Here is a 22,209-nt window from a genome sequence, read left to right as displayed (position 1 = left end):
TTCAAATTGTTTTTGGAAATATTCGACCTCGTGTCATCCGGACCAAAGGGGAAGCGAACCATCCAGACTGTTATCGACGCAAAGTTCAAAAACCAGCATCTGTGATGGTATGGGGGTGCATTAGTCCCCAAGGCATGGGTAACTTACACATATGTGAAGGCGTCATTAATGCTGAAAGGTACATACAGGTTTTGGAACAACATATGCTGCCAACTAAGCGCCGTCTTTTTCATGGACGCCCCTGCTTATTTCAGCAACACAATGCCAAGCCACATTCAGCACGTGTTACAACAGCGTGGCTTCGTAAAAAAAAGAGTGCGGGTACTTTCCTGTCCGGCCTGCAGCCCAGACCTGTCTCCCATCGAAAATGTGTGGTGCATTATGAAGCGTAAAATACAACAGCGGAGACCCCGGACTCGAACGACTGAAGCTCTACATAAAACAAGAATGGGAAAGAATTCCACTTTCAAAGCTTCAACAATTAGTTTCCTCAGTTCCCAAACATTTATTGAGTGTTGTTAAAAGAAAGGTGATGTAACACAGTGGTGAACATGCCCTTTCCCAACTACTTTGGCACGTGTTGCAGCCATGAAATTCTAAGTTAATTATTATTTTCCAAATAAAAATTAAGTTTATGAGTTTGAACATCAAATATCTTGTCTTTGTAGTGCATTCAATTGAATATGGGTTGAAAATGATTTGCAAATCATTGCATTCCGTTTATAATTACATCTAACACAATTTCCCAACTCATATGGAAACAGGGTTTGTAAAATATATGAGGAACACAGTAATGTCATTTTGCTAGGGAAGCCTTAGAGAAGCAAACATGTGGTCAGCCATGTTTGTTTTGGTTATGACATACTTGCATATGTCCAGATAAGTACGTAACATGTTATCGTGCACAAAACGAAGTCTCATTTGTGCACCTAATGTCGTCAAGCCCCGAATTTGAATGTTGTTTGGGTCCGCAGGGGTTTGGTGCTTTGCTGAGTCAGCAGTGTAGGTTCTGCTCTCTGCAGCCTCATCACCCCTGAAAATGACTTTTGCTGCACATACAATTCTTGCTGCAATGCACATTAATATCCTGTTAATATTCCATCTTGCTGTCGCTGCATGCTACCATAATATCCTGTTGACACAGAAGAGGGGGTCGGGGTGTTCTTGTGTTGTGAAGAAACTGAAAAGTAAAGTATTGACAAGCAGCAGCAATATTACACTTTATCTTGCTTTATGCTATTCAACTGTTTCATATTTGCTTTTATCCTTCATTAGCACATTTGGATAAAATAACACAGTGACGTGCAGTGAACTAAAAACCAGCTGAGGCATACATACTTTTTTTTCTTATTTTTTCTTTTTTTTTACTTAAATTCATATATGCAGCTCTAGTCATTGTTGATTTAGGTTGCACATTAGAGTTACAGGAAAAAAAGTGAGTTATTCGCTTTCATAAAAACATTATCATAATGATATTATGATATGATAAATGGGTCCAAAAACTATTTGATACAGTTGTTACTAAATACTTGTTGGTCCCATTTGCTTTTAACAAAATAAATCAAGTATTGTGAGTGTATCTTACCTTTCTGTATTTGTACCTGAAGCAGCAAAAGTTATCATCCATGAAAGGATATTTTGTATTCATTTTGTCTTAAAGTCCAGTTTGGAGAAATATTTCATTTTGGATACAGTATATAATCCTCCATATTGACAGAAACATTCATTTAATTCAATTTCATTCCAAGAAATTAAACAATATTTTGCATCTGACAAAAAACACCCACAAACGCTGGCTTACTCTAATAAAAATGCCATGTTTGTTATAAATACAGTTAAAAAAAAAAAGAAAAGAAAAAAATGCTGGCTTCCGCTGGAGAGACCTGTGTCTGCCAGCTTGAGCACCCCCACTTCTCCCAGTGTGGCGAGTTAGAGTACTGCTGAGGCATTGAACTGCAAGTTGACAATATATCGTCCCCTACCTTGAGGCAGAGGTACTTGCTGCCTCAAGACCTGCCTTTTCCACGTGGCAACAAGCATGCGCCCTCTCGCACGCACACGCCCTATACACACTGTGTGTAGCCTTGGAAGCACCGCCTGTGTCAGCCTCACTTCTCATCTTTCTATGGCACATCAATGTGGAATGCCCTCCCAACAGGTGTAAAAGTTAGTGCATCTCTATATTCCTTCAAAACCGCTCTAAAACAACACCTCCAGGCAACATCAACCCTTTACTACTACCCTCCCCCATTCACATCCCATCTCCCCGGATTGTAAATAACCAAATGTAAATAATCAAATGTACTTCTAATGTATTTACTTGTTCTTATGCTATCTGAACTAACTATGTTCTCTGCTCGCTGTACATATCCTACTAAGTAAGACCTACACTGTTTCAATGTCCATTTCTCTGTTGATGCAATTGTCGATGACTGAAGTACTGATATCAACTAAAGCTCCGCATCCCACCCCTCGGATTGTAAATAATGTAAATAATTCAATGTATATACTATATAATTAACCTGTGTGATGACTGTATTATGCTGATAGTATATATTTGTACCATGAATTGATTAACCTGGACCACGACTTAAACAAGTTGAAAAACGTATTTGGGTGTTACCATTTAGTGGTCAATTGTACAGAATATGTACTGTACTGTGCAATCTACTAATAAAAGTATCAATGAATCAATCTTTGTTTTGATCAGAAAACAAGGAATTTCCGCGATTTTGACCATGAAAATTTTCAAAATATACAGGAACCACACCAAAATCAAATAGAAAGAATAAACCAAAAGAGAAATATTAAAACTTATTTTATTTTTTTACTTCGTTTTGGAACATCTCATGGTTTAGCCACCTAGTGGCAGGTGAGGCACTGCCTCACTTGCCTCCCCTGACAGGACGTCACTGAAATAACACAGAGTCGAGAACGTTTGTCATACATACACACATTTATATAAAAACACATTTAAACATTTGGAAAACATAAATATACAACTTTTTTACTTCCGATATAATACCACTATTGGTTTGATCCCATACAATATCAGCAGGAGTCATACATACTTTTATTATTTGGTAATGTGGAACGATTGAAGTTTTGATTTGATCAAGTGAAATTAGTCAGAGAAGAATGGTAGGTATGAAAAACACCAACCTATTATCAACTATCTGGAATGGGCTTGCGCTGTCTTTATAGGGGAACTGCGCTTCTTGTGCAATGTTGCCTAACCCTTATGTAAGAGAAGAACACATATGTTTTTGTTTTGTTTATGCATTCCAAACTTGAAATAAAGCTGATCAAAAGTCTGTTTACAATAGAGCCTACAAATTTGCCTATAAAAGCCCTTAAAAACAACCAAACACTGTCATTAAGGTTTTATATACATGATGTAAGTATGTATGTGTATGCATGATGTAAGTATATATGTGTGCATAATGTAAGTATATATGTGTGCATGATGTAAGTATATATGTGCGCATGATGTAAGTATATATGTGTATGCATGATATAAGTATATATATGTATGCATGATATAAGTATATATGTGTATGCATGATATAAGTATATATGTGTATGCATGATATAAGTATATATGTGTATGCATGATTTAAGTGTATATGTGTATTCATGATATAAGTATATATGTGTATGCATGATGTAAGTATATATGTGTGCATGATATAAGTATATATGTGTATGCATGATATAAGTATATATGTGTATGCATGATATAAGTATATATGTGTATGCATGATGTAAGTATATATGTGTATGCATGATGTAAGTATATATGTGTGCATGATATAACTATATATGTGTATGCATGATATAAGTATATATGTGTGCATGATATAAGTATATATGTGTATGCATGATATAAGTATATATGTGTATGCATGATATAAGTATATATGTGTATGCATGATGTAAGTATATATGTGTATGCATGATTTAAGTGTATATGTGTATACATGATATAAGTATATATGTGTGCATGATTTAAGTATATATGTGTATGCATGATATAAGTATATATGTGTATGCATGATATAAGTATATATGTGTATGCATGATGTAAGTATATATGTGTGCATGATATAAGTATATATGTGTATGCATGATATAAGTATCAATCAATCAATCAATCAATGTTTACTTATATAGCCCTAAATCACTAGTGTCTCAAAGGGCTGCACAGACCACCACGACATCCTCGGTAGGCCCACATAAGGGCAAGGAAAACTCACACCCAGTGGGACATTGGTGACAATAATGACCCAGTGGGACGTCGGTGACAATAATGACTATGAGAACCTTAGAGAGGAGGAAAGCAATGGATGTCGAGCGGGTCTAACATGATACTGTGAAAGTTCAATCCACAATGGATACAACACAGTCACGAGAGTCCAGTCCAAAGAGGATCCAAGACACAGCAGCGAGAGTCCCGTTCACAGCGGAGCCAGCAGGAAACCATCCCAAGCGGAGGCGGACCAGCAGCGCAGAGATGTCCCCAGCCGATACACAGGCGAGCAGTACATGGCCACCGGATCGGACCAGACCCCCTCCACACGGGAGAGTGGGACATAGAAGAAAAAGAAAAGAAACGGCAGATCAACTGGTCTAAAAAGGGAGTCTATTTAAAGGCTAGAGTATACAAATGAGTTTTAAGGTGAGACTTAAATGCTTCTACTGAGGTGGCATCGCGAACTGTTACCGGGAGGGTATTCCAGAGTACTGGAGCCCGAACGGAAAATGCTCTATAGCCCGCAGACTTTTTTTGGGCTTTGGGAATCACTAATAAGCCGGAGTCCTTTGAACGCAGATTTCTTGCCGGGACATATGGTACAATACAATCGGCAAGATAAGATGGAGCTAGACCGTGTAGTATTTTATACGTAAGTAGTAAAACCTTAAAGTCACATCTTAAGTGCACAGGAAGCCAGTGCAGGTGAGCCAGTACAGGCGTAATGTGATCAAACTTTCTTGTTCTTGTCAAAAGTCTAGCAGCCGCATTTTGTACCAACTGTAATCTTTTAATGCTAGACATGGGGAGACCCGAAAATAATACGTTACAGTAGTCGAGGCGAGACGTAACAAACGCATGGATAATGATCTCAGCGTCTTTAGTGGACAGAATGGAGCGAATTTTAGCGATGTTACGGAGATGAAAGAAGGCCGTTTTAGTAACGCTTTTAATGTGTGACTCAAAGGAGAGAGTTGGGTCGAAGATAATACCCAGATTCTTTACCGTGTCGCCTTGTATAATTGTTTGGTTGTCAAATGTTAGAGTTGTATTATTAAATAGAGTTCGGTGTCTAGCAGGACCGATAATCAGCATTTCCGTTTTTTTGGCGTTGAGTTGCAAAAAGTTAGCGGACATCCATTGTTTAATTTCATTAAGACACGCCTCCAGCTGACTACAATCCGGCGTGTTGGTCAGCTTTAGGGGCATGTAGAGTTGGGTGTCATCAGCATAACAGTGAAAGCTAATACCGTATTTGCGTATGATGTCACCTAGCGGCAGCATGTATATGCTGAAGAGTGCAGGGCCAAGGACCGAACCCTGGGGAACTCCACACGTTACCTTAACGTAGTCCGAGGTCACATTGTTATGGGAGACGCACTGCATCCTATCAGTAAGGTAAGAGTTAAACCAAGACAGGGCTAAGTCTGACATACCAATTCGTGTTTTGATACGTTCTAATAAAATATTATGATCGACGGTATCGAAAGCAGCGCTAAGATCGAGGAGCAGCAACATAGATGACGCATCAGAATCCATCGTTAGCAATAGATCATTAGTCATTTTTGCGAGGGCTGTCTCCGTGGAGTGATTTGCCCTGAAACCGGATTGAAAGGTTTCACATAGATTGTTAGACGCTAAGTGTTCATTTAACTGCTCCGCAACAATTTTTTCAAGGATTTTTGAAATAAAGGGAAGGTGAGACACCGGTCGGTAATTTACCATGAGGTCAGGATCGAGGTTAGGTCTTTTAAGAAGAGGATGAATAACCGCTTTTTTGAATGCTAGGGGAACAGTGCCCGAGGAGAGTGATAAGTTTATAATATTTAGCACTGATGGACCTAATAATACAAAGAGCTCCTTGATCAGTTTCCCAGGAAGAGGGTCAAGTAAACATGTTATCTGTTTTATTACATTTACACGTTGTAACAATTCCTCTAATGTTATTTCCTCAAAACGAGAGAAACTATTTTGGAGGGCAGTATCCGCCGTATATACAATCGTGTCAGTGTTATATAAGTATATGTGTATGCATGATATAAGTATATATGTGTGCATGATATAAGTATATATGTGTATGCATGATATAAGTATATATGTGTATGCATGATGTAAGTATACATGTGTATGCATGATTTAAGTATATATGTGTATGCATGATGTAAGTATATATGTGTATGCATAATGTAAGTATATATGTGTGCATGATATAAGTATATATATAATGTAGTAACGGGCACAATATTAATAACATTTAATATTTACTTATTTTGATCATTTTAAGCATATGCAGCACATTATTTAATATTTTTCTTCATCACTGATTTCTTCTTACTGCAGGTTTTATGAGAAACCACAAACAAATAAAACATCACTTCCTGTACAATGTCTCCTGTCATTAGGATGTTAGGATGTTCATAATCTCATAATTCTCGGGAAGAAAAGGGTGTGGAACCAAGCGTCGATTTGTGTCGTTCTTGCCATTACCGGGTCCAAATTGGCTGCTAAAGTGTACCAACTTGTCAGAATACATCCTCGTCTTTTTACTATCCAGGTGAGAGGCATGATTTATGATCCACAATAAAGTTTCACAAGCAGGCTATCGATGAAACTGTTTACCAATCGATGGTGTAAACATAGGGGCACAAGCTAGTGATCACAGCGCCGCTATAAATAGTTTGACTGCGTTAGCGCTTACAATAACAATATTACTAATACTTAGTTAATATTCAAATCACAAAATGCAAATCGAGTATTGGTAGCGCTTTTTGAATGGTTATTTATCGGGTTTTATGGGCAGAATAGAGGACCGCCCATCAGCTCTGCTGTAAGATGACTTTTTTTACGTTTATTTATGAGTTAGAAATGCTTTTTTTTTTTTAATAATCCGTCAACTTGTCTTTCATAATGATTGTGAACGATAGGCAAAATTTAAAATAAAAGTGCATTTCCCCTGCAAGTTGAAGATGTTTCTGGGTAGACCTAGTGGTCAGAGTAATTTATGATGTTCAGTTATGGTGCAGTAAGTTGAACGATATGGACACGTTTGTTACTGGATACTTTTAGTACGCTTCTGCCTTGGAGACTTTGTATCTGTAAGTAATATGTAACTACAGTATAATTGTTTGATACTTTATTTATATTGACAAATGTGTTGTTTGGACTGCGATATTGTTCAATGAAGGACACGTATTATTCTGTAAAATTTAGTAAAGAGGTTGCTGTTACGCTTGTGTGGCATTGTAATGCCGGATTCGGTCCTTCGGGGATGCGTCAGCAAGAACACAGCAAAAAGGTAAGAACTAAGGGATTTATTAAACAAAAGGACCTATGAACAAAAACACTGGTACACATAGAAAAGGCAAATAAAAGCGCTAGCATGGAAAGCTAGGTCAAACTAACCGAAACACAAACATTTGGCACAAAGGCACACAAAAGGAAACACAAAACAACTAGCGTGAAAGCTAGGAATAAAATAAAGCTTAGCGTGAGAGCTAGCGAAATCAATAGTGAGAGACAAGTCATAAACAGATTTATGTGAACAAACTAAGATCCGACAATGAGTGAACAGAAAACGCTGGCTTATAAAAGGTGGTGATTAGTAAAGACAGGTGTGCTGGAAAAGAGAGTAGCAGCTGAAACTAATGAGTGACCATGGAAACGAACAAAACAGCAACCAAGCATGTCAAACCGCAGAGTTTGGAACAAAAATAACAATATGGTGATGATCCGACCATCGGATCACAACAGTCGCTTGTTCTTGATGTACATTTTTTCCTTGAAGAACTTTGGTTAAAAATCATCACATGGACTTCAAGACAGAAAACAGGTTCCTCTTTTTTATACACTTTTCTGTCAAAAAAAATTTAAATAAATGTTTAATATTAATGTATAAAAATGTACAATCAAATAATTGAATCATTAAAGATTTTTTATGTCTTTCAAAGTGAAATTTTTAGCTGTTTCAACACCCACGAGTGCACATTTTTAAGCTACATGCTAATATTAGCAGGCTAACAAATAAATGATAAATGATAAATGGGTTGTACTTGTATAGCGCTTTTCTACCTTCAAGGTACTCAAAGCGCTTTGACACTACTTCCACATTTACCCATTCACACACACATTCACACACTGATGGAAGGAGCTGCCATGCAAGGCGCCAACCAGCACCCATCAGGAGCAAGGGTGAAGTGTCTTGCTCAGGACACAACGGACGTGACGAAGTTGGTTCGAGGTGGGATTTGAACCAGTGACCCTCGGGTTGCGCACGGCAACTCTGCCACTGCGCCACGCAAACAAAATGCTCAAAGTTTTTAGTTTTTTTTTTTCAAAATGGCTGTCAGGATTTTTGATATAATATTTTTTACAACACTTGCAGACATTTACTTTGCACCATAAAAAATAACTAATATATTTAGAAAAACATATATGAATAATAAATGAATAATATATCCATCCATCCATCCATTTTCTGCCGCTTATTCCCGTTCGGGGTAGCGGTGGGCGCTGGCGCCTAGCTCAGCTACAATCGGGCGGAAGGCGGGGTACACCCTGGACAAGTCGCCACCTCATCGCAGGGCCAACACAGATAGACAGACAACATTCACACTCACATTCACACACTAGGGCCAATTTTAGTGTTGCCAATCAACCTATCCCCAGGTGCATGTCTTTGGAAGTGGGAGGAAGCCGGAGTACCCGGAGGGAACCCACGCATTCACGGGGAGAACATGCAAACTCCACACAGAAAGATCCCGAGCCTGGATTTGAACCCAGGACTGCAGGACCTTCGTATTGTGAGGCAGACGCACTAACCCCTCTGCCACCGTGAAGCCCTATATATATATATATATATATATATATATATATATATATATGTATATATATATATATATATATATATATATATATTTATTTTATTATTATTTAATTTTTTTTTAAGTTGATAGAAACATAATTACTTTATAGACGTGTCCAACATGTGGTCTAAGGTTTATTTGCTGCCCGCATTACCTTTTTTTATCTGCGTGCCTATTCTACAAATGAAAGTAAAGACTTAATGCACACAAAGGTTTAGTTTTGCTTTGGCACCTCTAACACAAAGTTACGATGTAGGCAATGTTTTTCAAATTAATTATATTGAATATGTCTACTTTCACTATATGAACATGTTTAACCAACAAAATAAGACAGGACACATTTTAGAAAGGTCAAAAAGCCACCTTGCGGTTGGTTCACCAATAAGACACTAACTTAACAAAGTGATGCTGCTTTTTCCTCCTGCTTAAGAAAGAAACAGTGCCCTCCGCCCCCTCAAATTCTATAATCCTGGTAAAAGCAAGGTCATCATCTGTAAAGATGACGACAATATTTAAACTCCTAAACGATTCCATCCCGTTTTCTGCTCGTAGACATTGATAAGTGTGTTAGAATCAGATGATGTCGTCTGTGTGCGCCTGATTATCATACTTTTTTTTTCCCACTGCCAACATCCTCGGTGCCTTATCGTTAATCCCCACACGTCCTTTTGCTGCTGATTAACTGTGCTGTCACTAACGTGTCTCATTCACACGATTACATTTGTTTATTTGGCGCTAATCAATTCTTCAGCCCAGACGCTCTTTTGTGTGCTGGGTTAGCAAAATCATTCTTTGTTGTTTATTTGATCCTCATTTAACTACTTTAACCAGCAAATAATTGACTTATTTACAGACTAAAACCAGCAAATATTATATTATTTTAACCACTAAAACCAGTAAATAATAAACTAATTTAAGTACTATAACCATTTAATAATAATACAAATTTAACTACTCAAGCAGTAAATCATAAACATATTTAAGTACTAAAACCAGTATATAGTATTTATTTCAAACATGTTTAATAATCAAAAAGGAGAGACGAAAAACAAAACAACAAAAAGAGTAATGAAACCAAATATTTACATTATGATGTGTTTGGAACATGGTTACAGTTACAATGTTGACGTCACATGTTTACACTTTTCACATTCTAACATGTCTGAAAAGGAATAGATAATTAAATTGCTGTATGGTCGACATAATTTACTGAATATGTGATATGTCATTCATCAATAAGGTTCAAGATGTTTATCAGTATTCCTCTTCCTTGTAATTTGTAAACACTTCAATTTGAACAGTTTCTTGAAAGTAGTAATTTAACTCAGAAAAGCAGTTGTTTATGTTAGGAATTGGTCAAGGATGTGACCCCAGGATGCAGAGACGGGAGGCAAGGTTGAATTACAAAAAGGGGAAATTTAATAAGTCCAAAAAGTGTAACAAAAGGCGATGGGGCAAAAGAAGTGCACACCATGAATAAACAAACAAAAACAGGCCCCTCAGTGGTCGGCAAGGGAAAAGGCCAGGGCGCACTAGCACAACAAAAGGTCCAATACAAAATCCTCTTTACCTCAGGGAGGCTAGGAAGCAAATACAAAGAGGTGAGGAATTTTCATGAATAAGGAGAGACAACATACCAGGATTTACGAAGTGAAGCTAGCACATGCACGTGGGAGGTGCAGGAGAAAATAACCGGCAGGACCAAACTTTCCAACCCTCCCGGATTTTCCGGGAGACTCCCTCCCGAAAACCTCCCGGGGACAAATTTTCTCCCGAAAATCTCCCGAAATTCAGGCGGAGCTGGAGGCCGCGCCCCCTCCAGTTCCATGAGGACCTGAGTGACGTGTCTGAGAGCGTGTCTGCCCAATGACGTTATAACTGTAGAATGATCGAGGGCGAGTTCTAGGTTTGTTATGTGGGTTTATTGTTAGTCAGTTTCATTAACGTCCTCTCAGCGCAGTAACAACACACAACAACAGCAGTCACGTTTACGTCTACCACTCTACCGTAAGGCAGTTCGTCTGCCGTAAACAGAATGTGACACTCTAAACAGGACAATACTGCCATCTACTGTACATGCACCACAACACCTCCAGGCAATTTCAACCCTTTACTTATCCTCCTCCAATTCACATCCCATTTCCCCGGATTGTAAATAACCTAATGTAAATAATCGAATGTATTTCTAATGTATATACTTGTTCTTATACTATCTGAACTCACTATGTTCTCTGCTCGGTGTACATATCCTACTAAGTAAGACCTACACTGTTTCAATGTCCATTTCTCTGTTGATGCAATTGATGATGACTGAAGTACTGATATCAACCAAAGCTCCTCATCCCACCCCCCGAATTGTAAATAATGTAAATAATTCAATGTATGTACTATGATGATTAACTTGTGTGATGACTGTATTATGCTGATAGTATATATTTGTACCATGAATTGATAAACGTAGACCCCGACTTAAACAAGTTGAAAAACTTATTGCAGTGTTATTATTAGTGGTAAATTGTACAAAATATGTACTGCATTGTGCAATCTACTAATAAAAGTTTCAATCATCAATCAATCAATCATGCATATGTGACAATAACATCTACTTTAGAAAGGGCAGTGCACAACTGCGCACACAACAGCTGTAAATATATTCCTCCCCTCTTAACCACGCCCCAACCACGCCCCGACCACGCCCCCCACCTCCCGAAATCGGAGGTCTCAAAAAGGAGAAGGCAGGGAAATGACAAAACAGTTTAGCTTGTAAAAGCAGTAACTTAGCTAGTAAAAGCAGTAATTAAACTAGGTAAAGCAGTAATTTAGTTAGGAATAGCAGTAAATAGCTACTGAAAGCAGTAATTTAACTAGTAAAAGCATTAAATAATGATGAACAATTATTATAAGACAAAGTGCAATAGAAATGGTTTAGCTCGAATAAGACTGATTGGTTGCAAACGTAAATGTTATTAGACAAAGCAAACAAAAGACTTTTAAGACTATAATATTCTTGTTTATTCAACAAATATGAAAACAGCACAGCATAGTCTTTACATGTCGCTGTTCTCTCTCTCTTCTTGATCTTTAAGTAAGAAGCAGAATGGAGCTTAAATTAGTGTTTCCTATTGTGTGGATTTGTCCTCACAGTTCCATTTATTGTGGTGCAGTAAAGAAACGAAACCCAAAACATAAAATTACTTAAGTTTTGTGTGAACTGCTTTAATAATGTGTAAACTGAATCAAACATTAAAACAAATACTAACATTAAAATAAGAATTGGGAACAATATGATAGATTGTGTTCAATGAAACTGCTAAAACATCCATCCATCCATCAATTTTCTACCCCTTAAACAATTTAGTGTAATTCAATATATGCTCAACTATCTTAAACTAAACATCTTGACAAAGCAAATTAGTGTAGTACTGTATCTAATAATTACTTAATTTATGATTATAATATACAAAAACATATTGTGAATATAGATCTACTGTTACACACCAAATATTACTGCTTTTTAGCTCAATTTGAAGGTCAGGGGCATTCATTTATTTAGTTATTTATTCATTTAGCTGGTTAGTTACAGCTTGGATGAGGGATTGAGTTAGTTTGTTAAAGTTAGGGTTAGTTAGTGTTAGTCAGAGCTGGGGTAAGTTAGTGTTATGGTTGTTTTTTCTTATGTTACTTTGTGTTGTTTTATTTATGGTAACAGATTTTTAGTATTGTTAACTGTGAGCAAGGGTTAGTTATTGTTGGGGCTAATTAGGTGTAATTAGAGGTTGGGTTAATTCATGTTTGTTAGGGTTAGTTAGTGTTATTTAGTATTAGGGTTAGTTAGTGACGGTGTTATGGTATATTTTGGGCCAGGTAATTGTTAGAGGTATGATAGACCAGTATGTTAGTATTAGGGTTAAGGTTAGTTTTAGTTAAGTTAAATCTAAAGTACCACTGATTGTTGGAATTGGGATTTATATCACCAAAATGATTCCCGAGCGCGGCCACCGCTGCTGCTCACTGCTCCCCTCACCAAGGGAACAAGTGGATGGGTCAAATGCAGAGGATATTTTCACCATGCCTAGTGTGTGTGTAGTTGTGTTAGTTAGTTTTACTTAATGCTAGTTTGTAAGCAAAGTCATTATTGCCGATGCAGTAAAATCACTAATATAGTTGTCAGTGCATATTAATTGGGGGCGAGCAAGATGGCGACAGAGGCGAGGAAGGAGTGAGGCACATATTTCCAAGTAAATGAGGTGTAGACCTTGAGATAAATGAACATCAATGAATACCAAAACAAGGTCGTAACTAAAGCCTCATTGCAGAAACAGACAGTAAGCCTTTTCGGTGTTACACTTTAAGTCTTCTGCCAACGTCTTCTAACTGTCCTCCTTTTTTGAGGTCTTAAAAGGCCGACCTTTTATCGACCGCCCTTTCCTGCGACCCCGCCGCAATCGGCAACCTCCTCCTGGTTGCCAAGGAGCAGCCAATGAGATGAGAGATTAGAGAGCAAAGGTGTTCAAGTCACGGCGTCCAAACAAGAATGTTGGTAGCTAAGGAGACCACATGAGTGCTTTTTGTGAAAAAGCAACAAAAAAAAACTGATTTCTGTAACACTATCTCAACAAAGCTTTGGTGTGGGTTAACACAATATGCTCTTCTTTCCATAACAACTTCTCACTAATGTTTGTTTCCTGTCTCCTCCAGTTGGTGGGGTTCATCTATGCCTGCTACGTGGTCAAGATCATCTCGGAGGAAGAGGACAGCTGTGAGTGCGCACACACACACACACACACACACACACACACACATTCATTATTCATTATTAGTATTTTTTACCTTCTAGAGCTCTCCGAAAAATGCCTACCTCCCTAGGACCACCCTTTCCAGATATCTAAAGATTTGTATTTAAAACATTAATAATAAATACATACCATGCAAATATAAAAAAAAACTTGTTGTGAAAAATAAGTTGGAATTTCACAGGAAAAAGGTCACAGTTCCTCATGAAAAACGTAGAATTTTGGCTGTATTATACAAACCCCGTTTCCATATGAGTTGGGAAAGCGAAAGCTATTTATCAACAACATCCAGAAACACCGCTGGCTTCTCTGGGCCTGAGATCATCCAAGATGGACTGATGCAAAGTGGGAAATGTGTTCTGTGGTCTGACGAGTCCACATTTCAAATTGTTTTTGGAAATATTCGACATTGGTTCATTTGGACCAAAGGGGAAGCAAACCATCCAGACTGTTATCGACGCAAAGTTCAAAAGTCAGCATTTGTGATGGTATGGGGGGTGCATTAGTGCCCAAGGCATGGGTAACTTACACATCTGTGAAGGCAACATTAATGCTGAAAGGTACATACAGGTTTTGGAACAACGTATGCTGCCGTCCAAGCACTTTCTTTTTCATGGACGCCCCTGCTTATTTCAGCAAGACAATGCCAAGCCACATTCAGCACGTTACAACAGCGTGGCTTTGTAAAAAAAAGAGTGCGGGTACTGTCCTGGCCCGCCTGCAGTCCAGACCTGTCTCTCATCCAAAATGTGTGGCTCATTATGAAGCGTAAAATACGACAGCGGAGACCCCGGACTGTTGAACGACTGAAGCTCTACATAAAACAAGAATGGGGAAGAATTCCACCTTCAAAGCTTCAACAATTAGTTTCCTCAGTTCCCAAACATTTATTGAGTGTTGTTAAAAGAAAAGGTGATGTAACACAGTGGTGAACATGCCCTTTCCCAACTACTTTGGCGCGTGTTGCAGCCATGAAATTCTAAGTTAATTATTATTTGCAAAATAAAAAAATAACTTATGAGTTTGAACATCAAAAATATTGTCTTTGTAGTGCATTCAATTGAATATAGGTTGAAAAGGATTTGCGTATCATTGTATTCCGTTTATATTTGCCTCTAACACAATTTCCCAACTCATATGGAAACGAGGTTTGTAAAAAAAGTCGTAATTTTACTCAACGCAACTCAAAATTGTACAAAAAAAACTGAACATTTGTGCAATATTATGATAAAAGTAGGAATTTTTCTCAATAACAGTCGTACTTTTACAAGAAAGGCTTAACATTTTGGCAATTTTATGAAAAGAGTCCTAATTTTACACAACAAAAGTCACAATTTTATAAGAAAACTTTAACATTTTGGCAATATTATAATAATATTGACCGGAATTTTTAATTGCCTGAAAAAATGTCGCTATTTTACAAGAACAACCAAAAAATTGGCAATATTGGGATAAAAGTCGGAATTTTATACGACAAATGGAACCCTTTTGCATTCAAAAGTAATAATTGTTACAAGAAATAATTGCAATATTACAGAAACAGAAATAATATGGTGAATTGTTCCCAATATCATAAGAAAAAAGTTGAAAGACTGGTTTTAGTTATTTGTTTTATTTTGTTGGTTGTCCTTGATTTTTAATGTTCATTATTTACTTCAAGTTATTAGAGTATGTCTCTATATACATATTTACTTTATTTATTAATATTTGCCATTGGGGGCAAATTTCAATAACTTACACACACTTTTTATTACATATGTTGACCAGAGGGGGAGCACTTCAAATTTTTACACACACTTGTTATTTCAAATTTGGACTAGAGGGGGAGCACTTTAAAAACCGACACACTGTCAATTACAAAAAGCCCTCCTTTTTGGGACCACCCTAATTTTGATAGATTTCCCCACCAGGAGTGCAAATGAGACATTCTCTATTAGAATGTTTTAGGGGCGGCATGGCGTAGTGGGTAGAGCGGCTGTGCCAGAAACCTGAGGGTTGCAGGTTCGCTTCCCACCTATTGACATCCAAATCGCTGCCGTTGTGTCCTTGGGCAGGACACTTCACCCTTGCCCCCGGTGCCGCTCACAATGGTGAATGAATGATGAATGAATGATAGGTGGTGGTCGGAGGGGACGTAGGTGCAAACTGGCAGCCACGCTTCTGTCAGTCTACCCCAGGGCAGCTGTGGCTACAGATGTAGCTTATCACCACCAGGTGTGAATGAATGATGGGTTCCCACTTCTCTGTGAGCGCTTTGAGTATCTAACAATAGAAAAGCGCGATATAAATCTAATCCATTATTATTATTATTGTAGATACGATGGTTTTCTGTATTGGGATCATGATTTCGGTCCTAACTTGTTCACCATCCCTAATATGGAAGGTACTTTTCCTTCTTGATGTCTCAAGAAGGGTAGAAATACAAGATTATACATACACACACACACACACAGATCAGAACCCAGACATACAGATTTTTTACACACACACAATTACAAACACAGACACAGATAGGAACAAAGATGGGCAGATTTTTTTAAACATACACACACACACATTCTTGTATTTGTTACCTTCTTGAGACCTCTGAAGAAGGAGCTGAACCGGAAGGCAAAGCTCTCAATTTACCGGTCGATCTACGTTCCCATCCTCACCTATGGTCATGAGCTTTGGGTCATGACCGAAAGGATAAGATCACGGGTACAAGCGGCTGAAATGAGTTTCCTCCGCCGTGTGGCGGGTCTCTCCCTTAGAGATAGGGTGAGAAGCTCTGCCACCCGGGAGGAACTCAAAGTAAAGCCGCTGCTCCTTCACATCGAGAGGAGCCAGATGAGGTGGTTCGGGCATCTGGTCAGGATGCCACCCGAACGCCTCCCTAGGGAGGTGTTTAGGGCACGTCCAACCGGTAGGAGGCCACGGGGAAGACCCAGGACACGTTGGGAAGACTATGTCTCCCGGCTGGCCTGGGAACGCCTCGGGATCCCCCGGGAAGAGCTAGACGAAGTGGCTGGGGAGAGGGAAGTCTGGGTTTCCCTGCTTAGGCTGTTGCCCCCGCGACCCGACCTCGGATAAGCGGAAGAGGATGGATGGATGGACACACACATTCTTGTATTTGTTACCTTCTTGAGACCTCTGAAAAATGCCTTCCTCTTTAGGACCAGACTTTGTAAACATCATAGGGGAAAATGAAAGACATCCCTGAACTTGGAAAAAAATCTGTTTTAAATGATCTCATCTCAGATTTAAGAGACACCGAAATTCTCTATCAGATGCAATGTTTTTCCGTATTGGGGCAATAATTTTGGTCCTAACTTGTTCACCGGTCCTGTTATGGAAGGTACTTTTCCTTGGTGTCTCAAGAAGGTTACAAATACAAGAACACCTGCACAACTTGTCTAAACAAGGATTTGTATTAAAATGCTTAGTAAGACATGCTAGCATACAAGTCATACGGATATCAATATAATTATTATCTATTCATTATACAACATTGATATAAAACATTGCTAGTATGTCTGACTGGGGATCTTAAGCACAGCCACCAACAAGGTGTCCTGCTAGTTTGACATGAGGCCACTGGAGAACAGTATGTAATAAAATAAATGGAATGTCAGCTTGTGTTTTACATATTACATTATAAATTACACTGTCTAAAAGTTTGTCTGTATTACAACATATGTTTAATCCATGGATGTGTGGCGCTTTTCCTCCTTATCGTCGCTTCATCCTGCCTTGCTTTTGCTCTTCATCGTCTTCGCAGCAAAGGCGCTGCATAAAATCAAGCATGAAGTCAGAGATGAAGCCATTTTTACTGGCACTCGCAGTCAATTCAAAGGGAATCTCATCGCCTCCGCATTTTGCAGCCAGGCTCATTCATTTGTGAGGGGACGTGTATGTTTCCGTGCGTGCGTGCGTGCGTGTGGGGATGCGTGCGTGTGTGCGTGTGTGTGTGTGTGTGTGTGTGTGTGTGTGTGTGTGTGTGTGTGTGTGTGTGTGTGTGTGTGTGTGTGTGTGTGTGTGTGTGTGTGTGTGTGTGTGTGTGTGTGTGTAAAGAAGATGCCGTTTAATGCTGCCGCCAAGCTACTCCAGTTCACATCATGAAAAGGAATGATGTTGTTTATGATTAATCAGGCGTTTTGACTGTCTGAATGAAGTGTTAGGTGGTATACGTGAAGTATGTGATGAGTCGTGCTTGGAATAGTCTATGTAAATGTACATGCATGAGAGTGTGTGTCAGCTCCAAAGTCAATGCACCATCATCACCCCAGGCAGTGAGTTTAGCTAAAGCGTAGTTTAGATCAATAAGCGTCCTGCTAAGCAATAAATGCTGCATGACAGCCAATAAAGGAGACATCCATATGTAACACATGTTACATCACAGTTTCCTCATTAAATTTATGATCGATTATTAGATTTAAGTTCAGGACATGCCTTTTTTCCAGTCGGAGTATTTTACATTCAAATGTTGTGTTTGTGTTTATTTGCAGAGCATAGGATTAGCCAGCATTACAGTAAGACACTTTTTATTATTACCAAACAGCGTCTAATCCCCACGGAAACCTCTCAGAATATCCTGTTGCAATCTTCACCAATTAATTTTGTGTTCATGGGCTGTACAAGCCACAGTGATAAAAAAATAAAATAAAATAGTTACAGTAGTGTTGCATTTTGGACGCATATTGATGTCACCCCAGGATGCTACAGGACTTCGGACCAGGCAGGATAGAAGGTAGGAATTGTGTTTAATATAAAAATGACAAAATAACACTTGACAAAAAGCAAAGAAAAGGCGTGCCTTCGCACGGGAAGCTAAATGCTAATGTTAGCAAGAGTCGAGTTCTAAAATCCAAAGTGGCGCGGAAGCTAAGATGTGACTTAGCAAGGTATTACAAAAGCAGAATAACCAACGCAACTGTTGCATAGAGCAAACAAAACATCCAGACTGAACTCAGGTAGCAGGCGGGCTTAAATACTAACACAATAATCCAAAACAGGTGTGCGTCAGGCGCCAGTGCAGGTGAAACAAATGAAGTCGCCATGGTGATGAATACAAACAAGGATGTGCGCACGACTCAGAGAACGGAAGAGTCCAAAAATAATAAGAAAACACACAAAAAGGACTCAAACATAGGCTAGAGATGTGATCCGGCAACCGGATCACAACAAGTACGAAAGTACAGGCTGACGAACTTCCAATTGAGCATGGTCTGTGCAAGGCGGGGCTTTGTGGAAAAGTGACCTCTTTAATAATTCGACACTTTTACTAATTCCAGCCGTCAACTCTACCATACTTTTTGCTGACCCGTCGTGTGTAGTTTCTTTTTTGTGGATTGCGCCTGCGAATTACGTGATGTCTGACCGAGGGGAAATCTGACAAGCCAGGCCGCTCCAGGCCTCGTGCGTCTCCGCATCCAGATAGGAAGGAGTCGGTCATAGACTTGGCCCCTTGTAATTGGATAAGTCAGAAGATGGAAGAATTTTGAGTCGACATCCTCTACAATCTTAAATCCATTGTCAGAGGAGAAATAGCGGTTGTTATAAAACCATTCGAGAGTATTCCCTCATCCTATGGCGGCGCCATCACTGGCCTGGAGTTCATGCTAACATTAATGCTAGTAAGTCCCGCTTTGACATCAACAAGCTAACTGTCACATTTGATCTCCTCTCTAAAAAAAATGCGATGATCTAGAGGGCCGCTCAAGGTGCAGTAATATCTGAGTGGTGGGCCTTCCTGAAGGATGTGAGGGCCCTGATCCGACCGAGTTCACTGCTTAATTGTTACAAGAGAAAGATGACAAGTCCATGCTGGACTTCGCCCACTGGACACTCTGCACTAGGTCTAATGACGGGGAACTTTTTTGGTCTGCATTGTTCGATTTAATTTATATCAGGTTCAGAACCAGTTACAGCGAACGGTGGGAGAAGTTTCTTTGGTATCTTATATGGCAGGGGTGTCCAATGTGTCCAATAGCACCCCACCAGCTTTTTCAATTTGGCCCAACAGACAGCTTGAGTTCAACTGCCGTGGCCGTAATTCACATGACCAGAGTTCATCTTGTGGTATGATAGGTGAGTGACACAGGCCAGTGACCTTGGAGTGTAATATTCAATGACCACCGCAATTACTTATATGACCCAATCAACACAACCTTCCCTTTTCATGGCGCCAAAAAAAAATAAAAATAAAATAAAATAACTCACTGAACTTTGTGGATATTATAAACTCAGTCAACCACCATAACAACATCTAAATTATACCCATTTGTCTCCATTGCAAAGCATGATGGGGGAAAATGCTAAAAAAAACTCTCTGCACACATATCCATGTTTGCCGTATTTTAGCTGCTTGATATTTCTCATTGATTTATTACAAAACTTTAAAGGAGCCATTTGTGATAATTTCATGTCAAGTCATTAAATAGCCCCGATATGTCCATCCATCCATCCATTTTCTACCGCTTATTCCCTTTGGGGTCACGGGGGCCGCTGGTGCCTATCTCAGCTACAATCGGGCGGAAGGCGGAGTACTCCCTGGACAAGTCGCCACCTCATCGCAGCCCCGATATGTCAAAAGGCATTAAAAAATTCATGTTCTTTTGATATACCTTTATAACTGATAACAGTATTTCAGCCGGGATATGCTCATTTCACAAACAAATTTACAGCCCCGAAATCTTGTTATTTTTTTCATTTCGATGTCCCGCCCGCCACCTGTTGACCAATTAGAAGGTGTGTGAGTGTGTCACATCCAGGTTGCCAGTTACGTACCGCCCTCTTCGTTGAGCTACTGCCATTGGTAAAGTTAGTAAACATGTTAGACCTTAGTAAATCTACAAGGCCTTGTTACAATTCTCAAGTTATTAATGACAAAGCAAGGAATAAAATGAGGATTTGTATCGGGGATGCCTTTGAAAGATAGAGACGATTGAAGGCGGAGAAGATTTTTTCATCTGATGCCAAACATGCTAATTTCTTTCTTGATTTACGTTTTCTTATTACTTGTAGTAAACAGAAATGGACATTTCGTATGTAAACTATATTGTCCAATACCGTCTATGATCTTGTCTCACAAAGCTAGTATGTATCTTTTTTACATATGTCTGGCTACAAATTGAACTTTGGTAAAAGTCAGATATTTACTATAAATTCTGCTGCTTAGAAATATCCTCTGCACAATTTTCCCTTTAAAATTGCCTCACAAAGTTTTACATATTTGGGCATCCAGGTCACATATACACTTGCAGAGCTTTATAAAGCCAACTTTGTTCCACTGTTGTCCAGAATCCAGGGAGATTTTGATTGCTAGTTCTTACTTAATTTATTTACTGTGGCCTGTCAACTCTGTTTAAATGAATGTATTTCCGTGATTTTCATATTTGTTGCAGTGTATACCACTTTTTCTCCCTCACTCCTTCTTTCGTAAATTAGATGGTCAGATTTTAAATTTAATTTGGAATGAAAAGACACACAGGTTACGTGAACAATATTTATAGAAACCTAAATTGTCAGGACGATTAGCACTACTTAAGTTGTACTACTGGGCCACCTGTTATGATTTTGGACTCTTCCGTTCCTTAGTTTGAGCACTTCCTGTTTTATCTCGCCTCCATGGTTTCACATTGGTCCCACCTACTCTTGTTTCTACCACACCTGTTTCTTATTTGATTGCTTGTGTATTTAAGCCCACTTGCGACCTCAGTTCTACCTGGATGGTTTGTTTGCTCCACGCAACATGCACGTTGGTATTTCTTTGTTATCTTTACTAGTGCTAAGTTTCGTCTTACCTTCTCGTGCACTCGACAAGCTTGTTTCGGACTTTTTGAACCCTGCTAAGTTTTAGTTTAGCTACCATGAGTTCTGCACGCCTTTTCTTTGTCATTTTGTACCAGTGTTATTTTATTTTTGTATTAAATCAAGTCTTACCTGCAACTCCTGCCCGTCTTGGTCCTCGTGCATCCCTGGGGTGCCAATGCGCATCCAAAATGCGTCGCCAACGCGTCACCACCAACATTACAATTCTTAAATATAGGCTGCAATATGAAGCATTTTATCCCTCTCCGTTATGCAAGCTAATTCAACTAAACTAGCATCTTTTAGGGCTCTTGTTCACTCTCCTTTCCACTCTTCTACTTCCGCTTTTACGAAAAATCCAATTGTAAAATCCTCATTCAGATTTTAGGTTCATTTTAAGCACTATTTTGGCTTACAAATTAATTCTAGTCCTGCACCCATCACTGCTAATCATGCTTGTTCTCCATCTCTTGTCAATAGTTTCTTTTTAAGATGATCAAATCTGGTGATC

The 22,209-nt window shown here is 38.9% G+C and overlaps 1 protein-coding gene across 2 annotated transcripts in view; it reads left to right on the top strand.

Moving 5' to 3' along the window:
* nkain2 (sodium/potassium transporting ATPase interacting 2) overlaps positions 1 to 22,209 on the top strand; it is a 216,803-nt gene that overhangs the window by 168,009 nt on the left and 26,585 nt on the right. For both annotated transcript variants that reach the window (XM_061901183.1, XM_061901184.1), the window contains one exon: positions 13,813 to 13,873. In XM_061901183.1, the coding sequence (XP_061757167.1) occupies positions 13,813 to 13,873 (61 nt within the window). The remainder of the gene's footprint in view (positions 1 to 13,812; positions 13,874 to 22,209) is intronic.

The sequence above is a fragment of the Nerophis ophidion genome, linkage group LG05 (assembly GCF_033978795.1).
Source record: "Nerophis ophidion isolate RoL-2023_Sa linkage group LG05, RoL_Noph_v1.0, whole genome shotgun sequence".
Classification (NCBI taxonomy): domain Eukaryota; kingdom Metazoa; phylum Chordata; class Actinopteri; order Syngnathiformes; family Syngnathidae; genus Nerophis; species Nerophis ophidion.
Note: the sequence above shows the minus strand (reverse complement) of the source record. Positions and strands in the feature narration are given on the sequence as shown.